General features: G+C 35.6%; 2 protein-coding genes and 1 long non-coding RNA gene across 4 annotated transcripts in view; 2 read left to right on the forward strand and 1 right to left on the reverse strand.

The window, feature by feature from the left end:
- Positions 1 to 2,984, forward strand: part of LOC146002131 (NBAS subunit of NRZ tethering complex-like) — a 103,997-nt gene extending 101,013 nt beyond the window's left edge. Inside the window, exons 42-43 of the mRNA XM_083139853.1 lie at positions 1,143 to 1,271; positions 2,664 to 2,984. Coding sequence (XP_082995979.1) covers positions 1,143 to 1,271; positions 2,664 to 2,927 — 393 coding nt within the window. The 3' untranslated portion in view covers positions 2,928 to 2,984. The remainder of the gene's footprint in view (positions 1 to 1,142; positions 1,272 to 2,663) is intronic.
- Positions 2,985 to 6,669: 3,685 nt separating this feature from the next.
- On the reverse strand, positions 6,670 to 17,564 carry tsu (40S ribosomal protein S12 homolog tsunagi). The gene is made up of 5 exons (XM_083124710.1): positions 17,416 to 17,564; positions 12,568 to 12,705; positions 10,190 to 10,326; positions 8,539 to 8,663; positions 6,670 to 6,836 (listed from the first exon to the last, which is right to left on the reverse strand). Exons 1-5 carry the CDS (start codon positions 17,474 to 17,476, stop codon positions 6,809 to 6,811), a joined length of 489 nt encoding a protein of 162 aa, XP_082980836.1. The 5' UTR covers positions 17,477 to 17,564; the 3' UTR covers positions 6,670 to 6,808.
- A 330-nt stretch (positions 17,565 to 17,894) lies between these two features.
- The window catches only part of LOC146002157 (uncharacterized), a 36,846-nt gene continuing 30,624 nt past the window's right edge, over positions 17,895 to 24,116 (forward strand). For both annotated transcript variants that reach the window (XR_014443683.1, XR_014443685.1), the window contains exon 1: positions 17,895 to 18,230. This is a non-coding gene — a long non-coding RNA (uncharacterized LOC146002157). The remainder of the gene's footprint in view (positions 18,231 to 24,116) is intronic.

The raw sequence follows: 24,116 nt of genomic DNA on the forward strand, positions 1-24,116 counted from the left end.
GGCCAGGGGGTTGTGATTGCTATAATGGCTAATATGTAGGTTCTCACCCATCTTTTTCAAACTGAGATGTTGGTGGATTGGTGTAAGGAGAGGATAATCACTACCCTGCTTTCCAGGTACTAATCATTCATCTCTTACCTAATTCACGAAAAGCTCAGCTGGGTGATTAAATTCATGATGATATCATTGGTATTATCAGCTCAGTCCTAATACTTGGTACATTATACTTTTCTTGAAGTTTTGGAATATAATATGTAGAGTGTTTGTTTGTGCTTATTTTATTCCATTGCATTAAAATGTAAACTTTAAACTAAAATAACTAAACTTCATGATACAACATCCCTCTGGATGATGCATGGTCAGCACATGAGACTCCCAGTGCCACTGTTTTCTGGCTTTTGAGACCACAGCCTGCCATTTCATCAAGAAGCTTTCCAATCGCCCTAAGATACTGGGCCAAGACCGAAATTTCAGGGCCTCCCACCAAGAATTGAACCTGGCATCACACACCAAATACAAGATGGCTAACCATTTTGCTATGTGGGAGCCCAAAATATATACACTTTCATGTTGTAAATTTATTTATTGTTGTTCCAAGCATGATAACACCTTGGTATAGTGCCTATGAATGCCTATTTTTAGATTTAGTTTCTAATTTGCATAATATTGCCTTAAAATGCCCTTTGTAATATTTATTTTGCTTATTCTCTCTTTTTGTTTCACTACTTTGGCTGTCCCACAGTTTGTTTCTTGAGTGTAAATTCATCAATTTCATCTAACCCCTACTGCCATCATCATTGCCACAATTAACCAAAAGTAACAGCAGAGCTAACCAAAAATTAGAAAAATACAATATAATATAAAAATTCAAGTAATTAAAATTAACAAGCTCATGTTCATTGCCTATTTTGGTTCTTTTCATATTTTATAGTGCCTATTTTTATAAGTTATTAGTGCCAATCAATTCACTCCTTACTGATATCCATTGGCATGAGATACTATTCTGAGAATGAAAACTATGAAAAACAATCATCTCAGACCCACCTTCATTGATTAGAGACTGTGTTTTGCCCTTAACAACATGCATTTTGTGGTGTTCTTCTACACAAATAATGGAGTGATTACATTCCTTTTATTTTCAGTGCATGCATGTAATTGTTGCAGAAGTTGAGAGAAGTGGCAGCTTATACCTTCTGTTAATTGCAAGTCTTGTCTCTGAACATGCCAGTTTGCATCATAAAGTTGTGGATATTCTGCACAAGGAACAGCAGGTAATTAACATTTCTTTAATAACTTTTGTGTGTGAATGTGTGTAAAGTGTGCCTGTATAAAATTTTCTGATACCAGTAACTAATATTCTACAGATCTGATGTAAAATTGCATATGTTGCATTGTCCATTCTCATTAACAAGTGTATGTAAATACGTATGTGACTGCAATAGATGTTGACTTAAAAAGGAACTACGTACCTGGAAACACGAAGTATTCCTTCATTTTCAGTAATAAAAAAATAAAATGGGCAGAATTTTGCACTAAATTACAGGTTTCTTATAGAAATACAGTACTGCATCAGTAAAATTATCAGTAATTTTACTGATAAACTGATTGCCTACATCAACTAATACCAATAGAGTAGTATGTCTCATTCCTAAGTAGTACATACAAACAAAAAAATTACACATGGTGTAAAATGTCAAATATTTCATGAGAACATGTATTCAACAATGACTGGTGGGTGTTGCTTCCAGAATGAAAATGTGGGTGCTGAATATATTTATTTTGCAAAAACGTGGTTAATAAATGGTGCCTTTATATACATAAAAAATATATATTGAAATGGTAACTGCACGCGATTAAAGGCTATTTACAGAAATATTGGATTAATAAAATTGTTCAGTTTTTCCAATTGTTATAAGAATGGACCAATATGAAATTTTTACAGACAGTGATCAAGTACCAGTGTGCAATTGTAAATGTTCCCAAAAGGTCCTGAATGGTTCATTCATCTCTTTAATGGGTGTAACCAAGTGACAGCAATGGGTGGTGCCTTATAGACACCAACTTCAATTTGTTATTTTTGAGTTGTTGTTAATCATTGACAATTTAGGTGTAAAATGGCCATGTGCTGCACTTGCAATATAAAAAAAATAATTAAAAAATGGCAAAATTAGTCACATGGTTAAAGGCTGGGTGTGGAAATACTTGGTCTGTTAAAAAAAAGACTGTACTTTTGTCATAGCACGCAAACCATTATACGTAGCGAGTTCTGGCAGGTGGGGTTCTCTAGCAGCAATCTTCAGAAAAACACCGTTGCTTGCCGCATTATGCTACGGTCACCAGTAGCCAGGTTAGAGCCACCAAAGTAAACACATGCAGTAACCTGTCGCATTCGCTTCACAGCAGTGAAGATGAAGGACCAGGCAGAGCAGCATGTTTGTGTGAAATTTTGCTTTAAACTGGGGAAATCTTTAAGTGTAACTTTGCAAATGCTTCAGCAAGCCTTTGGGAGGGACTGTATGAGCCATCCATTAAGTTTCAAAAGGTACTGAATTTTTTTCATTACTTGAACCAATAACACTGACATTGCCATCAGCTCTAATGTTTCTTCATTTCTACTGGAAACAAAAGATTTGATAATGCACATCTTTTTTGACTCTTTCCAGATAGCAGAATCTGACATAGACAACAAAATAATGAACCTTATTTTGAAGAGGAATTTGTTGTCTTCACTAGTTGGATCACCAATCTATAGCCAGTTACTAGAGCATTTGCTAGCCTCTTCTGAAGGTAATCACCAGCCGATCGATGACTGCGTGCGGCAGCTGAAGGAAGAGGGCCATTTGGCAGAAGCAGGATCGCTTTCTTTGCTGAACAAGAGGATCCCAACACCTCTGTGTACATTTTCTTCCGCAGTGGGGATTTTATAAAAGTAGTATATCTAGTCAACACTTATTAAATCTCAAACACTATTTATATTGTGGTCAGAGGTGTACATAATTATCTATTGTTTAAATAAATGTAATTTGTAAAAAAAAAAGTAGCATGTCTGTGATTTAAATATTAAACTGCGCAACAGTGATTGATGCAGTAGCTTTGACTACAGACCTCAGGTTTGAAAAATCATAGTTCTTTTATTTAACTGCAAAAAATATAGAAACTACAATTGCAACATTACCTTGACAGCCAGTCAGTTTTACTGTTAAATTATTTGTTGATTTATTCATGGAATTATCAGAATTATCACATGATTGAATTAATTACAGAGTTAAGATTATTTTTGATGCTTTTGGCTGTCAACTCTGAAAAAGTATTAGTGATTAAATGTTATTCAATATTTTTCATTATTACCAACTTAGCTCTAAGGAAGACTTCACACTCAAAACAAAAAGTGACATATCACTTGTGAACATATCAATCATAACATATCTCATCCTAGTGGCATAACATGCTGCACAAGCCGGCATTCAATTGGTCAGTCCTCAAAATAGGGGAGAAATGAAAGGTAACATGCGGCATTAGGGTTTTATGGCATGTTACACTTAACCCACAACTGTACATGTGCAGTTAAAGATCGAAGTAGCACAATGCAGATTGCCTTACCACTCCAGTGTGAAAGACTGCATTGTTCATTTTCAGGTGGCATGCCACTTGGATGCAAGATCACATGCTGTATTTTGCATGTCATTTCAGTGTGAATGAAATCTTCCTAATATTTCTGTGTGTGTACTGGAAGCAAAGAATTTGAAAATGCACATCTTGTTCTTAATTAGATTAAAATGGAACATTGATGATAAATTCTTCAGAGGGGTCTATGACTAAAACACTAACATGCAGGAAACAGTACTAACATATTATTAAGACTATCACGCAGGAAAAAGCATTATCAGGGATCCATCACTTATGAACATATTAGTCTATGTTATTCCTAGTAATTCCAGTGACTACTCGTAGAGTTAAAAACTATCTCTTGGCACACCATTGTGTGGTTGATCTCTGGTTGCTAGTTGATGTGCTTCTATCTTCCAATGTTCTGTGTAAGGATTCAGTTGCTGCATGAGAGTAGCTGAAAGTCTTTTATCTTGTTGTTCACTTCATCGGGAGAAAATTTACTGAAGCCACATGTTTTGAATGTGATTAAAATATACTAATTCTACATGTGAAAGGGGGAGAAAAAGTAAAGTTTTCTGTACTTTGACATTACTTTTATGAGTTCTTTTCTCTTTTACTTTATACTATATTATTGATGGTTCGGTTGGTTTTGCTTAGTTGAAAAGATAACTAACCAAAAACAACACTTAGTCGGAAAGAGAAGAGAGAGAGAGAGCCATGTTGTACGCGGCCACACGCAGACCCTATTTCACGTGTGGTGTTCCATATAATAACAGGTATCCCTTGAGAGACCTGTTAAGCAACAGACGAACTTTAGCCTAAATTTCAGAAACTGTAGCTAGAGGGGGCTTTAGTAGACTTGTGATTCACCGCAATGATAACAGGTCAGGCACCTTATGAACGACACATTTATTCACAAAGAACACCGCTTGTGGCATAGCCACCACCAAACATGAACATTTCACTGTACATAAAACACACAAAAGGATTCTGTACTTACATATCAGCCTATTGGACATTATATCTTTCATACCTGGGGGCCACACACACTATTTCACACTCAATAGCCACATCCCGACACCTGGCCATTTTTGTGGGAATACTCGACTAAAAATTAGGAACTTCATGCTTCCTTGAAATGATAAAGGCAGTGTGGGAGTGATGGGTGAGCTTTCCTGGGTTTTATTGTATGGATGGCCTGAAAACAACATGGATATTGACATGCTCCATGGATGCTGCTATGGCTTTATTTTTGCCGACCATGCAGTCTGGATTTCACTTTTGATGAGGGACACAAAACTCGATACATTGCCGAAATTTGCACTGGGATCCTTAGATGCTGTCTTGGACACAATATCCCACTTGGTCACACACACTTAGGTCCATATTTACTATATCTGGACCTTAGATCCCCGTTTCCCTTATGAATCCTTTGTTACTGGCACACCCGGCCATTAACGCACTCAATTTTGCCAGCAACTTCACATAAAGGCCATTTGAGAGTCCACTCTGTGACGTCACAGCCTTGAAGGCTTCACTGGCCAGCTGGAGTCGTCAGATTTTCCCTTATCTGAGGAAGTTCCACTTCCTTCCACCAGATGGCAGAGTTATCAATTGATTGAAAAGTGTAAAAAAAAAAGTGTTTTTTCACCTTTTCTGGCTTAATTATGCCAGATAATTGCAAATGAATTTACTTTTCGTAAATTAGGCATTATTTTACCTATGGATAAGTGTTATCTTTGATTTTCAACAAAAGGATTTAATAAATATGTGATTTGGAGCACATGGTTTTTGGTATTCAAGATGGCTACTGTCAGCCTAAAAATTGTTGTTTCTTTGTTGAGTGTAACAAATGGTTTGTAAACATTACCCATGATTCTACTTGGGGGGGGGGGGTATAGGTCTTTGGGAAAATAGCTCTCTCAAGCTTTTTCTGATGCTAACCTGATGGCCCTTGCACTTAGGTTATGGTCTGTGGTTATTTGTGTTGGTGCATGTATGCCCATTGCTGATTGGTCATACATACAGTAAGTAATGCTTTAATTACTTTTCATGTCACGACTGAAAACATAAAAAAAAGGAAAGCATGACTAATATGTGGAAAAGACATGTATTTATAAGGGATTGAACCCTAGTTTATTTTCCCAATGTTTCAAGTTCCCTCTTCAGGGAGTCACAAATACATTAAAAAAATCTTCATTTTTGGCTATCTCTGAAGGAGAAACAGTTCTGAAATGTTGGGGGAAGAGAAATTAGAACTTAATAACTTGCAAGCCCACTCTTTTCAATTGTCAGAACACTTTTTATTCTTTATTTTGTTGCAATATTACTTCACTAGATTAATTACGAGATAGATCATGATAACATCTTCCAAGGAACCACAATCCCGTACCCATGCCTAATTTTGCTAATGGGATGCTGGTTTTATCATGACTTTTTTTCATGTCATTTTCGAGCTGATAGCAGAAGGCTTAGAAAATATAAAAAAGGTTTTACCACTCGCAGTTGGTTTTGTTTACTTATGCTGAACACTGCCATGGCTAGATACCATTATATGAAAATATTTTCCATACAGAGTCCTGTAACATTGTAATAATGGACTCTAAAATCAAAGTATGCACATTGCTTTTTTCTTGACCAGCCGTCATTTTGATGTATGATGTCATATCATCCAAACAAGAATAGCATTGCAAATAAAACTTTAGAGTTATCCTTCCATATTGTGTGGGCAGTTTCATTTTGGTGATTTTTTGTTTGAAAATTATGACACTGAAACTTCAACTCTAATCTTGAATCATCTTTCATAATTTGCATTCAAATATGAAATTTATATTGATATCTTTCAGCTCTCAACCTGAAACAATCTGAAGCACTTCAGCTGCTAACCCCTAAGCTTACATGCAAACAAGACTTGTTTGGAAGAATTGGACTTCAATAAAGGGTGTGGCTAAAGAACTTGCAATGGAAAAAAAATTGCTTCACTGTGACCAGACAGTCAAGCTTTATATAAAACTGGAAAATGTGAAATACAGAAAGGTAACATTACAAGAACCACTCAACTGACTCAGAATAGATTTTTATTTCTGTAGAAAAAAAACACACACACACCACATACAATACACATGGATATATCAACATGTACTTCTTTATATTGTTCATGACAAACTTTTCAAGCTCTGTCCGATATCTCTATTAGCCCTTAACGTCGTCTCCTCATTCTTCTAGGTCTGAAAAATAAAATTATTATTTTTAATATGGTGTACAGAAAATGTAAAGATTAATTCTGCATATTGATATGGATGAAAAGTTTTAATATCCATGACTGGAATTGCTATTAAATGTCTGCAATACAATGGACATTAACATATACTGGATTCAAGCACTTATTCTATCCATGAAACTATTTATTAATGGTTCGCATTTTCAGCAGCCATTCACCCAGGAACTTATACTGCTGCTTACTTGGATTTTGGTATGTGTTGTTTTGTAGAGACATCCGTATTTTGTTTTCTGGTGGAAACATGGAACTTGAAATAACATGCTGCAATGTTCATTTTCATATTTTTGAAAGGTGTGGGCAAAATGGACTCCTTTACACAGGAATAAACTTAATACTTGGATAACTACATAAATGTATCAGAAGTGAAATGTTTACAGTGGAACCTTAATTTTACATTTTTCAGGGAACCAAGCTGAAAAAACTTAAAATGCAGGAAAATGTAAAATCGAGGAAAATTCTATAACAATTTGCTATGTTGGGACCATCAAGCTTGAATGTATAATACAGGAAAATGTAAAATCCTGGAACGTAAAATCAGGATTCTACTGTATTTGGTGCATATAGCTTTTAATTCAAATTTAGGTTGCTTCTGATTCTGAAATGTGCCCAGCATTTTTTTAACGATACCTTGCTCTTTTATTCACCATAAGTGTGTGGTGCTATTGTTTTGCAAAACAATACAAAAATCCATAGCAGAAGACCCACAAGTAATAACACAAGTTCCCGAGTGCACGCTGCCAATGTCTACTGAAATAAATAGGGACCTCCAATAAACTGTTTTGTAGATGTATAGTAACTACTGGATTCCAGTACATAGTACTTTATTAAATTTTGAATTTTGGTTTATTTTGTTCCAAAACAACAATTTTGTGATTAAATAACGGTTGCACACAAGTAATGATCACCTTCGGCACACCCAACTCATTTTTAGGTGGAAAATGGTCAGTAATGTAAGTAAAAGTAAGTTACTTTCAATTTGGCCTCTAATTTGTCAGGTTTGTTTTTTTCAGTTGGGATCACACTTTAAACTGTAGGCAAAGTTAGCCTTCCTGTGCATAAAGTAAACTTACAAAATGTGCTGTGACTCGCTATGGGGATCTTAGATGCTACATCTGTTTTTTTTATTTTATTAAACTTTTCCTTCTTATTAATTTTATTCAACTTTTACTTTTTAACCTTCTGACCTAATATGTATAAGCCCAAGCCTTTCCATCGTTCTAATGAAGCCACATGATGTGGTGAAGCTACAGGGAAAAATTGGTATTTGTGAAAAGGTGGTTATTACTTGTGTGGAAACATTGGCATGTGGTATCTAAATAAGTAACCACAACAATTTTAAAAGGCCAAAAAGAATTATCACACATCTGCAAGCATGAACATGAGCTGAAAGAAGTATAAACTCAGTGATACACAGGGGAAAAAATGATGAAAACTGGTTATGGTTATTTTCACCTCAATTGCATATTACAGGAAGTAAGTGTCAACACTTGCATACAACAACATTCAAACTTAATTCTTGTCAAAAGTGAGGTGTGTCCAGTGTATGAGCCAGGATTACAAATTAACACACTTATTACACTAATTAAAACATGCAATAATAGCACAATAAACAAAACAGAATTTTTAAAATGTATCAACATAGCACTTACTTCTTAGGTCCTTTGACAAAACACCAGTCAACTCCTATCGTTTGGCCCAAAATCTCTGTTCCATGCAAGTTATCTTTAGCACTCTGAGCTTCTTTGAAAGTTTCATACTCCAGTAGAGCATAGCCCTACAAAGAATTATGAAAGAGTATAACTTTTAATGTTAAAAATATGTACACCAAACGTCTGCCACACTGTGAATATTAATGATACAACAACAAAATAGATACAGTATGTTCTAATATCTTTTCCTTGAATGTGGCCATTCAGCTATGCATTTATCCACTGAAAACTATGGTCTGACTTTCATATGGTGACTTTTACACAGTGTACGAGAGAACGAATGTCATTTTTAATTTGCTGGAAGCACAAATTTCTTACTGAAAAGTAGGTTGTGGACGTAGCATGAAGTTATTTCAGCTTATGACAGAGAAAAGGGGAAGAAAAACTGGCAGTGTAACTGAACTTATATTTGAATGTTAGTGACAATGATTCTCTTTTATTAGCATGCAATCTTAATTATTATCTCTTTTCACTAACTATACATTCTTAGCTATCACTATTTTTCAAGAGAGCGACAATTCTCTCATCTTCAGTTGAACGTAAGAAACACTCGAAGAGAAATAGAAATTTTGAAAATAACTGAACAATAGACTACAGAAAGAATCAAATTGAAAACAAAAATCAAAGCAGCAGCCACCCGAGCCCTCAGTGTAGAATTCAGGAAACAGAAATTAGTAACTTAAATGTAGCAAAAAATAGTATGGGAATTCCAGGGAACAAAGTGGAGTAGTTGGTTAGCAATTAAATGTCTGACATAGGTTTATTCCCTCCAGCTTACAAAAAGTAATTTGTTCACCTGAAAGACAGGAGAACAGGTACTCTCTAGAAATAAAATATATAGTACGTAAAAAGAGGCGCAATGGATAATGTCCTGTTGAGATTGCATGCTAATAGGATCTGAACTTGTCTAACATACATATGGGACAGGAAATACTCTATGCCTCTTTAGTGTGTGCATTTAGATAATATAGTGAATTCATACGATGCATGTATAATAGATATTAGCATCCATCAATTAGAAGTTGGGAAAGAATTTTAATCCCACCTTACTCCTAAAGTATGCAAATTCATGATGAAAGTTGTGCAAATTACTCAAGTTTAATATAAATATATTTTAAAAAACTTACGTTTTGCGAGTATCTAGATAACTCCTGGGACGTTTCGGGACGCAACTGCTCCCTTCCTCAGGCTGTCCATGTTTATGTTATGTAAAATCATAACCACGTCGACCTCTCCATAGATACAGGATATAGGATTGGTAAAAGGTGTGTGGTTAAAAAAACAATAAAAATCTAAAACCCAATACAGGTGCACGTCATACTACCATGCTGTTTCCCCGAGGTCGACGTGGTTATGATTTTACATAACATAAACGTGAACAGCCTGAGCAAGGGAGCAGTTGCGTCCCGAAACGTCGCAGGAGTTACCTAGATACTCGCAAAACGTAAGTTTTTTAAAATATATTTATATTAAGTATTCAAAATAATGATACAAGAAATTAAGATCACACACACACCTGACGTAAGCAGTATACCAAATAATATAGGTAAAAGGTGATTCAGTATATATGAGATGAAAAATTTCCACTTACTTTCAAAAATCCTGTTCGTCTATCTAAATTCAGATGCAAGTTCTTGATGTCCCCAAATTCTGAGAATTTGTCGTGGATGTCATCTTCTTGTGCCTCCTCATGCACTCCAGTCACAAAAAGGATCCATCCTTCAACAGCTGGACATAGAATAAAATGGTATTTTAAAAAGAGAAAATAAGGACAAACCATTTTGATCATACTAAACCAAACAAACAAAACCTATCTAAACTACTCATGTAACAAGATAATTGAAGAATTCTGACAATAAACGAGTTATGTCTATATTAAATGATAGAGATAAATTTACCCCATCCCAAATTACAAATACCTTCAAAAAAGAAATTTTCACTTTGAGACAAAAAAAGTGCAGAACAGCATTGAATGCTAAATTCATTGAAGATGGCAGCATGAATGTACACTATAGGCCAAAATATGTTCACAAAAATTGTTCTGCAAGGATGATCCATGGTGATGAGATAGGCTAGCAATCAGAAGTCTGGCCTTTTTGTGCAATTAATCAGTTATCAGCTGATAAAGGTACAATGGCAAAATTGCCAAGGATTGTACCAATCTAATATTATTACAGTGGTGTACATTTATGAATGTTATTGTTTTGTAAATATTAAGGTACGAGGGGCATACTGAAAGTAATGAGCAACAATTTCAAAAAAATCAGAATCCATCAATACACGCAAATAAAGTAAATCATCGCAAAATACAGACTTCCAATCTAATATTATTACAGTGGTGTACATTTATGAATGTTATTGTTTTGTAAATATTAAGGTACGAGGGGCATACTGAAAGTAATGAGCAACAATTTCAAAAAAATCAGAATCCATCAATACACGCAAATAAAGTAAATCATCGCAAAATACAGACTTTACTGAACATGTCGAGGTAGTGTGACGTCATTAGCTTCGATCAGATCAACAGTCAGTTGTTTAAAAATGGCCACAGTAACGTTTCATTTTGATGTGTTGTGATTGAATTCCTTGTTAAAGAGGTAATTCCTGCTGCTGAAATTCAGAATAGACTTCAGTGTGTATAGTGATGTATGCATGGATGCTAGCAGTGTTAGAAGATGGGTAAAACATTTTAAAGAAGGAAACACGAGCATCAAAGATCCGCCTCGGAGCAGTCATCCATGAACTGCCTCCACGGAATGCAACATGGAGGTGCATTCTGGTTGAATTTATTGAACCTGGGTAACCATAAATGCTCGCCCTTATATACAAACACTTCACAAGCTCTGTAGTGCATTGTGAGGTAAATGGCCATAGGCATGCCTACACGCTCTGATTAGGGGGGGGGGGGCAAAAGCCTTGATGAAAGTTCAGTCGGGAAAGTAAAACCTCATTTTTGTCTCACTGTTTTAGTTTCATTGCATTAATAGATGCATGCGCACATGTGTGTGTATATATATACATATAATGCTGAAGCAGAAACATAGAGGCACCATAACAAATAAATAAATTGTCTCTGAAATGTGCCGCGCTTCTATCCCTTCAAACAATTGCGTTCATGCATTTAAGACAAAACTGTTTAGCAGCAAGAACTTCTCTCTCTGGTAATTTACAATGCATTACAGAAAACTAGAAAAATGCGAGCAAGAAAATCATTAGATCCAAATTTTTGCAAACTGAAAACAATATTGATTTAATATGGTACAGAAAATTTCATGGGTCATCATGACATTATCTTTTATAATTTTCTTCATTTAGATCGTTCGACACCCAGGGCACTCCCGCCAAACCATTGTTACAGTTTTGAACTTAACAAGAAAACAGAGACTGCGAGCAAATCAAGCAAGAAAATTTTACGAAATGTATTTTTATTTGTATAAAATTTGATATCGAGGGGGTGCAGTTTTCCTTTGTGCCACCCTGCAGGTGCTCTTGGCCGTCTGGAAGAAATAATGCAAGGAAGACGTGGAAACTAATTCCATCCTGAGTATCCTTTTGTCCTGCTACTCTTAGATGCTACTAGTTTTGCTTTCTTTTACCTCAACGTTTGCCTCTCTTGCTCCCCTACAATTGATTTCCATCCAACTTTGGGGAGGGGCAATGTTCATTGCCCCCCTCCCTCCCCGGTTGCGCCACTGCACCCCCTTCCCCGTAGTTGCTTTGATCTTTAAAAATACTTTATTTTCTTTAAGAGTATAATATCGTTTAATAACAGCAATAAGATTCCTCTACACGAAATATCTAGGTGAAAGTATAATAATGGAGGTCTGGAAGGGGGAGCAAGGATGACCACACCTCCCCCTTACCCCTTAGAAGAAACTGGTGGTTGATCCATCAACATAACAATGGCTAAGCTAAAAAATTCCAAACTGCTATCTGTTTGTTGCATGTACACATTTTAAAATCACTTACATCTTTGTGGACCAGGTTCTTCATCACCATCGACTTCCATAGACTCATAGTCACGAATCTCTTCTCTTGCTGAATTATCACTTCCAAATCCTCTGCCTTTTCTCTTCTTTGCCTTCTCTTTCAACCTTGCTATTCCCTCTGTAAAGAACAAAAATAAAGAAGAAATTCCACATGAAGAGCTATTGCATATGAGTAACCAAAATTAACACACTCACAGATAGTCTATTTCATTAATTTCTCTCTATAAATCAATACAAATTAGGCACTATGATCACAGTCCAGGATTTGTATTCAAGCTTGGATTTAGACAATTGAGAATGAACCAGGTCTGCAGATGTGCCCATCTGTTACTTCTGTATTACTTAATACTAATATAAACCCTCAGCTGAATGGATCAGACATTTTGGGGACAATAACATTGACAAATCCAGTATCAAGAGCTGATCTCAGGCTTCGTAGGATGGAGAGTGGTAAACCCCAGCAGAATGGCTTTTTCAGGGCAGGGATAGAAATTTTTTTTTATCTGAAATAAAAATAAAACAGACTGCTTCTTTTCAGTTAAGTTGCTATATTACAACAATGTAACATTGACAACATCCATTACATAACAGATTCTTTTTGTTTAAAAAATTGCTAACCATTGTTATAACTGTATCTTTAGTCAAAATGAAAATAAATGTCTGATGAAAGGAGTGTGTGTTCTCCTTAAACGTCACAATGAAAAACTGTTTTCTTATGCTTGTAATAACCGTAAACTACAGGAAAATAATAGTATTAGGAAGTGGTTTTGAATACTGGAAATGATCATGGAAGTAAATTTGAAACTTGGACAAACCAATAAACACAATTAAAGATTATTTTTACTAAGTACCATTCACGGGAGAAATTGAAGAGTAGCTTACGTGAGCTGATGTTCTTGGTTGTCTCTGACTCAGTCTACTACACAAGGCTCGAAATGGGTTTTGTGTTCAAGACCAGATATTACGTGATCAGCTGTTAGAAGTATTGTATTCAGGGTCATGATTTTAATTCCAGGAGCCCTAGAGCTGCAAAACCCATTCGCACCACATGTTACATGGCAGTAGCAACAGCAATACATGACCAAAACAAAAGTAAACAGGGTTCCCACATGAACTATAAATGTTTTTCCCAGAGTTTTTCAGAATCCTCAATTTCTTCCCAGAGTTCTCAATATACAGTACATTACTATTTTAAATTCATTTTACAATGGCCTCCTTCATATCCCCTCATTCTAGACTTCTTTATTATTATTATTATAGATGGGGCAGGCTAATGACGATAATTGTACCAATGAAGTATATTCATAAAGAACTTTTAAATTAGTGCATTATTCTAGCACTTTATTTATTTGTTATGCTGCACATAACAAGCATCTGGACATTATTTTCATGATTAAAAACATATAATTCATGTGTCACAGTTTTGTAAACTAAATTTTAGGGATGGGAAAGATTAATCTGTATTATCAGTATCAGCTGCTATTGGAATATTGGTAAAATTATCAATAACTTTACTGATTTGATATATCTTACAATTTAGTGCAATATTCTGACATTTTGTCATAATTTCTATGGATATGAACATATAATCTTTATACTGTGCTTCTTAAAATAATTATGTATTTTCCTTAGCATTGGAAGAGCTTGGTTCACCTCATAGAATTTATCAACAAGGTCAACCACTTGGAATTTTATATTGGATTGGTAGAATATTGATTATCACTATCGGGTAAAATTTTATATCATCAGTACTTTATTGGTATCACCAAAGTTGCATATTAGTTCATCCATACTACATTTTTTTAAATACATAGTTCTTTTTTAAAGGGAAAACTCATTGCAATCACTTAGCTAAAATATTAATTAACACATGAATGAACTACTGAATGACAATTATATATTAGATTAGTAGAATATCAGTTTATCGATATCAGAAATTTTATATTTGTACTTTATTGGCACCGTCAAAAATTTTATATAAGTTCACTTTCTGATACCAATAACAAAACTAATTCAAGAAAAAAAAATGACATCTCTGGGCTGAAAATTAACGACTAAGGTTGCAGGTTTCTGTGAGAGTTCAACACTTTGTCAACCTGCATTGCAGTGCTTAAAATACAATTTCAAACATGATATACATAACATATATTTTCACATTTTTGGCACACAGAGGTTTACAAATGGACATAATATCAATTAATCTGTAATGCAAAATAAAAATATATTATAAGCAACATATCTTCAAAGAAGTTTGTCTATAGCAAGTTACTTTAGTTGTATTTATTTGAAAAATCCTGGCAAGAATTTACAATACCGGACCCTTCTGTAATTTCTATGTTACTGCTTATACTCACGAAATAATTAGTCGCGATGATTTATCTGAGGTTAACATGTTGGGGCGAGATGTAGAAATTGTTCATTAACGTGTAGAAGTTGTAAAATAAGCTATTCTATTCTCGCAATGATTCTCCGTATGCAAGTATCAAAACCATATTTGTTGATATGAACAATTCACGTTCGCAATTAGTTACGCTGTCTACAGCGTTGCCACACTGTTGATTTCATACTTGGAGAGCATGGATCGTGTAAGAATGGCAGAAGAGAACAGTAAAAAAGTTGTTAATGTTGTACAGATTGTTAGGTGGAGTGTGCAGGAGGATGGCCGTGGGCTAATCAACAAACATGGATTTCGGTATTTTGCCAAGACGACAACAGTGACAATCACGATGTAGAAGAGCATGTGGAATGTGGACTGATTTGATTACAGGTAAGATTGGCAACAATGCATCGATCGTAAAATTGCAGAATACGAAAATGGCATCTTCAATGAAGAACATTTGCTGTAAAAGTGCTATGAAAATAAGATTTTTTTATCGGTTTGTTATCAGAATTAGTGCAAAACCATTCACGGATAGCCCCACTGACCATTCTCGGTAAGGTTAGGTTAAGCAAACATAGTTAAAATGTAAGATCGTAAAACCATGCATGGGTAGCCCCATGAACCATTCACGGTAAGGTTAGGTTAGGTAAGCATAGTTAAAATTTGGGGCCATAGTTATGTCAGAAATATATATTTCGTTCCTTAAGTATTCGAAACGCAAAATCTTGCGATAAATAATGAGCAATTGTGCATTGTCGGTTGCAATCACGGACCCCCTTATTTTGCAATTTCTACGTGCGACCCCCAAATTTTAACTTCAAATTCGTGATTAGGAGGCATCAATTAGTGAGTAAGTGAAATATTACAAAAATCTGAGAGGGGTCCGGTATTGTAAATTCGCTCCAGGGAAAATATATTTTATATCAGGATATCAACAGAGAAAAAAATGAAATTAACAAATGAGAAGCAGGTGCACTAAGTAGGAAGGCTTAGTTTATAGTGCAGGGGTAAGGAGAGAAGTCGACAGAAAACATGTTTCAAACATGCCAGTCATTGAATTATTTGGCCACAAAACCTCTGAGATAAAAATCCTGTAAAAACCTAAAAAAAACACACATTTAATTTAGGCACATAAACCTAAAATATGTTCTAACAAGCAAAATAAGTTATTTTAGGCACTATAAAACTTCGTCAGTTGTTGTGTTGGTCACATTATAGTATAAGGGAAACGGATTTTTTCAAATTTACAGGAGAAAGTACTTACGGAAATCAATTTCTGTAGCGTTGTGGAAGTTCGTGAATGTAGTTTTGATCCATTTTAATGCGAAAACATGTCATTTTCTGCAAAATTCTCTGTCCGACACGCTGTTTGTGCTGCCGCCATTTGCTTTCTGCACGAGAGTACAATGTTCCGTGTGTTTTACTAGAACATGACGTGTCGAGTATATTTAATTTTTTTTTAACTATGCTTGCCTAACATAACCTTACAGAAAATGGTTTTTGGGGCTAACGTCAATGGTTTGCGACGTATTAGCCAGGCACGAAAGTAGGTATTTTCCGGTGAACGAGGTTGCAACACTGCATAAATCGACAAAACACCCGCACAACGTGGCCTGAACCAGTACGCTATTGCCCGCCATAATGTGTTACGGAATCGAAATAACAAGTAACAGTAAGTACTCGTAAATGTAAGAAATAGACATTATCTTAGTTAGAAATGCATTATTTCACCTTAGGAAATGTTCCGCATTCCAAAATAGTTTGTTAGCAATGTAAAAAATATGATTTATAGGTGTTACCCTTATACTATAATAGTACCGTTGCGTTTTTTAATGAAACGCTGACATAACTTATTTCTTATTTACCTGCAAAGGAAAAAAATAGGTTAAAAACCTAAAGTCCGAGGTCTAGTTATTATCAACATGAAAGAGCATATTCTATTCTTTCAGATGTACTTCAATGTGACTCGTGGATCAATTAGGTGATTTTCCCTGCGATTTTTATTTTCTTCGAATTCCCCGAGATTTCCAGGTTCTCCAGGTGTGTGGGAACCCTGGTAAATCAATGGCTACTCGCAAAGGGCTATGCATATTGGAGTATATGGAAGAGAAGGATGCTTCTCCACTAAGTACGCAGCACGTAATAGTTATGCCAGTGAAGTATGCGTATACAGACACGACAAGAAATCGAAACATGTTAAAAGATTGTGAATATACAGTGATTACTTCAGAATTGGGCCTCCTTTGGTATGAAATAGGTTAAATAAAAAAACAGTTTAAATATTGAGTAAATACATGCCTAATTGCCAATTACACTCTTGGCTACTCACTCGTCCGTAAACTGGGGCAATGAATATTCTACAAGCTAGCATTACGTGTTTCATGCAAATAATTTTGCTTCTGTACATATATATATATCTACTGATTACTCTAAATATTTAAAACTTACGATCTCCTTCATCGTCAACCTCAAACTCCTCTGCATTGTAGATATCTAATACATCTGCCATCGTCGAAAAGTAGAGAAAATAATAGAGTTTATAGATTTTGTGTTCACTTCCAGTTAAAAAACAATCGCGTTGTGTACTCTAGTCTGTGCAGTGGAGAACAAGTGAATGCACAGACTAATCTGTGGAAAAGATTAGCACTTTATGGCACAGAATAACTGCGGGATGGAAGAGGTCTGTGCGTAGGAAACGTTTTTCCTCGGGCGGGAATTTTAAAATTCCCTGCGTAGAGATGGAAAATTACTCAAGTTTTGAATTTCTGGAATAAGAACTGTTGTATTAAATCAATTTCAAGTACGTGTAGTTCGGAAAACATCACCCAAACCACAATCGTACAGTTTGGCGACCCTGGGTGGTCTGGGCAGACGACAATCAGGCACAGATTATAAAAGATAATTCTATGCGGTGATGCGATGCGATTAACGTGCCGTTGCCAGCTGCCGGCAACTGTTGTGCTTTATTTATATGTATTTTATTTCATCTTTCTGACACTTTTGGCTAAACGCGAATATGAGCATGAAGAAGGTGAAACACACACTGACAGGACAGGGGACCCATGACCCCTATAGAGGTCATGACCCCTAGCTGTCAAGGCGCCAGAGCCTAGTCAGTCTGCAAAATATCAGGTCAAAGGTGAAGGTGCACATTAATTTGTTGCATACGTACTTTTGGTTTCTACCATTTCTAAGAAGAAGGCAGATTACACTCAAAAGTGTAACGTCCAGAAAATTATTCGTGGCGAATACCAATTTTTCTAGTAAGCATTTATATGGATATAAGGGTAACACTTGACTATACCGGAGACTGATTTCTTCAAATTTACAGCAGAAAGTACTTACGCAAATCATTCTCTGTAGCGTTGTTGATGAATTTTTGGGCTAACCTCAATGGTTTTTGGGGCTACCCGTGTATGGTTTGAGGGGCTAACGTCAATGGTTTAATAATTACTCTGTAAAAACTTCAACTTTTTTTGGTTAAAAAAAATCGTGAAATGCTTTTCATTTTTTAAAAAATTTAGGTATTTTTCGTTAGAAATTCATTATTTCACCTAAAGAAATGTTCCGCAATGCAGAATAGTACGTTAGCAATGTAAAAAATTGTGAAATAAATCACTGATAGGAGTCTCCGGTATAGTAAGGTAGTACCGATATAAGTTTTCAGATGCAGAAACTTGCATTTGGAAAGATACTGTATTACTAACTTTTCAAAAATATTGAGTGCACTGAACTCTGTGATAAGATTTGTTTTATAGTTTTATGCAATAATATACCTATTTCATAAGAAGGTTTGGTAACAGTTTCGGTAACAGTATGGTATAGTGAAAACACATTTCTTCAAATTTACAGGAGAAACTACTTACGGAACTGGGTTTCTGTACACTTTTGGAAGCTCGTGGAACTGTTTTCTCCCTTTGTTCAACTTATTCGGCCGGTAAATCATGTATTTTTCGACCACAGTTTCATACATCGGAGACACATTTCTTCATTTTTACAGAAGAACCTACTTGTGGAAATGAGTTTTTCAAAGGTTTCCAACATTAGTAGAGGAATTTTCTTTCATCGTGGTATCTATTTGACTGGGAAATCATGTCAGTGTTTCCAACCCCCCTTTTTTTAAACTATGCTTGCCTAACCTAACCTAACGTAACCTTATCGGAATGGTTCATGGGGCTTTCTGTCAGCTACCCGTGCATAATGTACAATTTGCACAAGTGACGAACACGATAGTAGGTATTTTTCGCTGAAGAAGGTTGGAAACACTGATATTCGAAAACAAAAGAAGTAATATCGCACCATTACGTGCATTCGGTAGCACTTAGTAGAAGAATGCGTTATTTTAGTAGAAAAAGTGTTTGTTATCGTGTAAAAAGAATAATGGCACCTTGAACAATGTTCCGAAATACACAATTGGTAAGTACGAACCATGCGAAACACAAAATATCCGATTTTAATGTCTCTCCGATCTATGAAACTGATACCGTCTTTTCCATATAAAATCAGTTTGAAGCCATTTCAGAGAGGAATACATGTGCTTGTTTTTGCCTATTTTAGATTCACATGCCTATTTCGAATTTAACTGCATTTTGAATGCCTGATCTGGCTTGGTTTGGTTTGAGTTGGTATTTTAAGTCCACTTTGTGCACAGTAAGGCTAATCGGGACTGGACCTACAGTTTAAAGTGGAATCTGAACCACTAGGGGCCTCCAACCTGATCTGGTAAAATGATGAATGCTGTTTATGTTCATCCTGGTTAGAAGCACTATTTTCCTAATAAATGATCTGACCTTGGATTTTGATTTTTAAAAGTAAAAGTTTACGTTTTACATGGCACTCATTCCGTGATTTATCCACACACCCCAAGCAGCCACAGTTACTTACCATTCACCCTGGCAATTGCAACTTTTTTATTTGATAAGATTTCAGTCTTTAACATAAAATAAAATTTATTTCAAGATGCAAATAACCAAGATATTTATCCCCAAAATGTGACCAGCATTCATCCAATTATTACTTTTCTTCTGAATTACTGTTCCCTTCCGCATATCCCCACATGATTTTTTGTTTGCCAGCAGCCATTTATTTACTGTCACTTTGGTTACAGACTGCTCCTGCTATCTAGATCGTGTGTGGGGGGTGTGAAGTGGGTTTTCTGCTTCTGACCTGATACAACTGCACAAAGAGAAATTCTTTGGCCCAAGTTCCTTTTGTTGTATTGCAATTTCATCATGCTACGAATGCAATTTTAACATGATTTGATTTTGATTTACTTCTGTTAACATACTGCGGAGATTTAGCGATTACTTAAGATTTTGTTCAATATATGCTTTCGTAGTTAGGTTAGGCAGGCCAGGTTGGGTTCTCTTAGCATTAAAATAAAGTCCCTAAATGCATTCTACTAAGGTTCCCATTTACTTCTACGTTAATTCCCACTAGTCTACAATACTTACAGTTGCTTGTCAACGGAAAATACATTGTCCATGGGAAGCACGCATGCTTGCCTAAGGTAATTTTTAAGTTGTTTTTTCAACATAAATAACTTTTTTCGAAATCCAAACAGTGCTCATTACTTCAAGGAAGGTTGAAATTTCGTATGACAATCATTGCCAAAATTCTGCGATAATTAGTCTTCCTTCTAGGAGAATTTGAGAAAAAATGATAAAACAGTTTGAACTGTTCCGAAAATACATTATTGATGTGAAGTGGACCTGTTTGCGTAAGGTAATTTTTAAGTTTTTTTTTCAACATAAATAAGTTTTTCAAAATCCGAACAGTGCTCATTACGTTAAGAAAGGTTCAAATTTTGTGTGACAATGAGTGCCAAAGTTCTACAATAATTAGTCTTCCTGCTAGGAAAGAAATAAATAAATCTTAAAACAATCTAAATCGTTACCAATTATTTTGTTGTTAGGTGAGGAATCTCAGGTTTAGGGCTTAGAATTAGAAATAACCTCTAAATGCTTTCATAGATTAGGTGGATCAGGTTAAGGATGAGTGGTAAGAATTGACAATATAGAGAAAGTCTGTAATTCACTTCCTACTTCTTATACTCACTTCTTATGCACTCCTGGTGTTGTATCTGGAGTTACGATGTGGGGGTCGCGTGTTAAAATTGTACATTTACGTGTAGAAGTTGTAAAATAACGTTGTTATTTACCGCAATAATTCTCCATATGGCATGTTCCGTAGTGATGAAACATTGTTCTTGGTTACGTGCTACAAAACTAGGAATTGCTTATTGAAAGTGATCATTGGCCCACAAATCATTCACAGATATCCATTTCAGGGAAGGTTAGGTTAGGCAAGCATAGTTATATTTCGTTCATAAAACTACACATATACTCCACCGTTGATTTCAGGAAAAATGGCATGTTCCGTGAAACATTATTCGTAGTTGCGTGCTACAAAACTAGGAATTCCTTATTGAAAGTGATCATTGGCTCACAAACCATTCACAGAAGGTTAGGTTCAGTTAGGTTAGGCAAGCATAGTTATAACATTTCGTTCGTAAAACTACACATATACACCTATATATATATATATATATATATAAATCAATTGGCTTTTTTTTTCAAATTTCCAGACGTGACCCCCAGTTTTTTACAAGAGATTCGTGATTAGGAGGCCAAAATTAGTTAGTATACCGAAAATTAACAAATTTGGAGACACTCTCTGTATTGTCAATTCACTCCGGATGAGTCTCATATGAACATGAGACTGTATGAAAATAGTGCAGAAGTCTGTGTGTAAGACAACCACTGCATGGCTGATAAGTGTGGGTGCTTGCATAAACTGCTTTTTACATCTTTTTTTCTTTTGCCAATGAATGTTACCTTGCAAAACTCATAGACTGTAGTAATAACTTTCTCAAATGTTCAAATTTTATTTCACAATAATTCCCACTCTTCAGAAAGACTCCCATGAAGAATTCAGAACCGTTTGAAATTTGTTTAAAGGTGAAACAGCATTATGTGCACACACACACACACACACACACACAATAAAATATTCTAACTATTAAACCTAAGAAGGTAGAATTACTTTTACCACTACCTATAACACTTCTGACAAAATGAAACCATTTTCAAGAAAGATACATGCATGCCTTGAAAATGTATATTTCCTGCTGGGTAGGTGCAGGGGTGAAAAGAATATTTGTGAATGTCTCAGTATCCATGTGACTGGTCCACTGTGGCATATCAAGGAGCACTTCACCATTCTTTTTTAAAACAATATATTGTTTTACACAATGTTGTTGTTTTCACCAATAATGCAAAATATTTTTCTTTTTTGCATGTGTATGGACACCAGCCCTTAACACCCTCATACTTTCGTCAACACCTCCAAAGATGTTTCAAGATGGTCCAATGGAAATTTGGACTCTAAATTTACCATTACACTCCCAAGATACAAACTTACACCCCTCCCCAAAATGCAGAGTTCTAAATAAACTGCACTGATTCTTAAAGAAGCTTTCAGGCTGAAGAGACAGGCAACAAGCAACATGAAGGTTTCAAACTGAAGTAACAAGCAATATGTGCCCCCTTCTGTCTATAAGAAGGCATTCATTGCACATACGCAAACAACAGACAAAGGCAACATGATGCACACAATTGAGAAACTGGCCCAGCCCTAGCGACATGTGCAGCTTGTCATGTTGCTTCGATTCGAAAGTTTTGCTTTTATTATAAATCCACCAAGGCATATGAAACCCTGGGATGGGAGCAGTGGTGCTAGTGTCATGGGGAAGCCTGTAGTTCACATATTTTCTGAGGTTTCATTAGTCTTTAGCCTTAGTGCTGACACACCCAAAATTTTAAATTCAAAATCAAATCAAATTATTAGTCTTGACAGTACTATACTAAGGATGTGTTGCTTGTCACTTGCATCTTCAGTCTGAAAGCTCCCTAAGTTGTCATTCACAAATAGCTGTAAAGCATGTGTGAATAGGAAAAATTAAAATTGTCATTATTATTATTAGAGAAAATCATTTAACCTGCTTAACCTGTTATCTACAAGCCATAGAAATTTATTTAGGCATTGAGGCATACATGCATTTTTTAAATTTTATCACATACATAAATAATCTTGAAAACCACCTGGAAAAAAAATTGCTATGTTATTTTGGGATCATAATGGTTCACTCTTGAGTGCAATAATTCCCATGTGGTTGCAAAACTGAACTAATAAAAAATAGAAACCTAGGAACAGTTGCTTTCACGTTTTCCAGAAACATGGAAACTTTGCCCTGGTGAGCAACAATGGAGTAACATCATGCATCATGGTTCACTGTAGACATTTTAGACATGGTGTGCAACAATGGAGTAACATCATGCATCATGGTTCACTGTAGACATTTTAGACATGGTGTGCAACAATGGAGTAACATCATGCATCATGGTTCACTGTAGACATTTTAGACATGGTGTGCAACAAATCCAATTGTCAAGAAACAAAGTTTTTCGTAAGTTTACTCTAAAACAGAAGTGTTTTAAAAAGTATATCCTCTAAAACAGAGGTGTTTTAAAAAATATATCATTTTGCCACACAAAATGGGGTATTATGAACAATGGGGGTTATTCTGCACAAGTGAACTTGTTACGTTCCCACGACTACGGCGTGTGAGTGACTCGACACTGTATCTGCAAACAGACACACGCAGTCGCAGGAAGAAAGTTGTTCAGACCTGTTGTCTTCTAACGTTTTATGTCTTTACAATAAAAGTTTTCATTGACAAATACCCTGTTCTCATTTTTTCAAAAGTTCCTCAAAAAACACTGTGGTTTCCCTCTTTAGCCTTCTCCAACTGCCAAACGTGAAGGCAAACATGCACAAGTGACAGACATATTAGCATGTTCAGAAAAGCCCCATCAGTAGTAAGATGGAATGTTCCGAATAGTCCCTAGGTGAAGTACGACAGAGCATACATACAAAATGTGCTTGTGTTCAGAATAGCCTGCAAATGAGTGTAATTCTGAACAGAGGTTTGAGAATTTTTTCTGGACCAACAAACAACACACGAGTCTAACAACTTATTGTACGTCGAAGGTGGCATCATGAGCTACAGAACTATATTTTTTTAACTTTACACTGCCATCAGGTATCACTACAATTCAACGACATTTACTGGAATGCATTCAGAATAG

The sequence above is a fragment of the Lepisma saccharinum genome, chromosome 1 (genome assembly GCF_977018435.1).
Source record: "Lepisma saccharinum chromosome 1, izLepSacc3.1, whole genome shotgun sequence".
NCBI classification, from domain to species: Eukaryota; Metazoa; Arthropoda; class Insecta; order Zygentoma; family Lepismatidae; genus Lepisma; species Lepisma saccharinum.

What these genes read in the sequence shown, in the direction of transcription:
- tsu (XM_083124710.1), bottom strand. Translation starts at nt 17,476, where the DNA reads ATGGCAGATGTATTAGATATCTACAATGCAGAGGAGTTTGAGGTTGAC. An exon ending in AGAACCTGGTCCACAAAGAT is followed by an intron (nt 10,327 to 12,567) that starts GTAAGTGATTTT and finishes TTCTATGTCCAG; the next exon opens with CTGTTGAAGGATGGATCCTT. An exon ending in TTTGTCAAAGGACCTAAGAA is followed by an intron (nt 6,837 to 8,538) that starts GTAAGTGCTATG and finishes TTTATTTTTCAG; the next exon opens with ACCTAGAAGAATGAGGAGAC.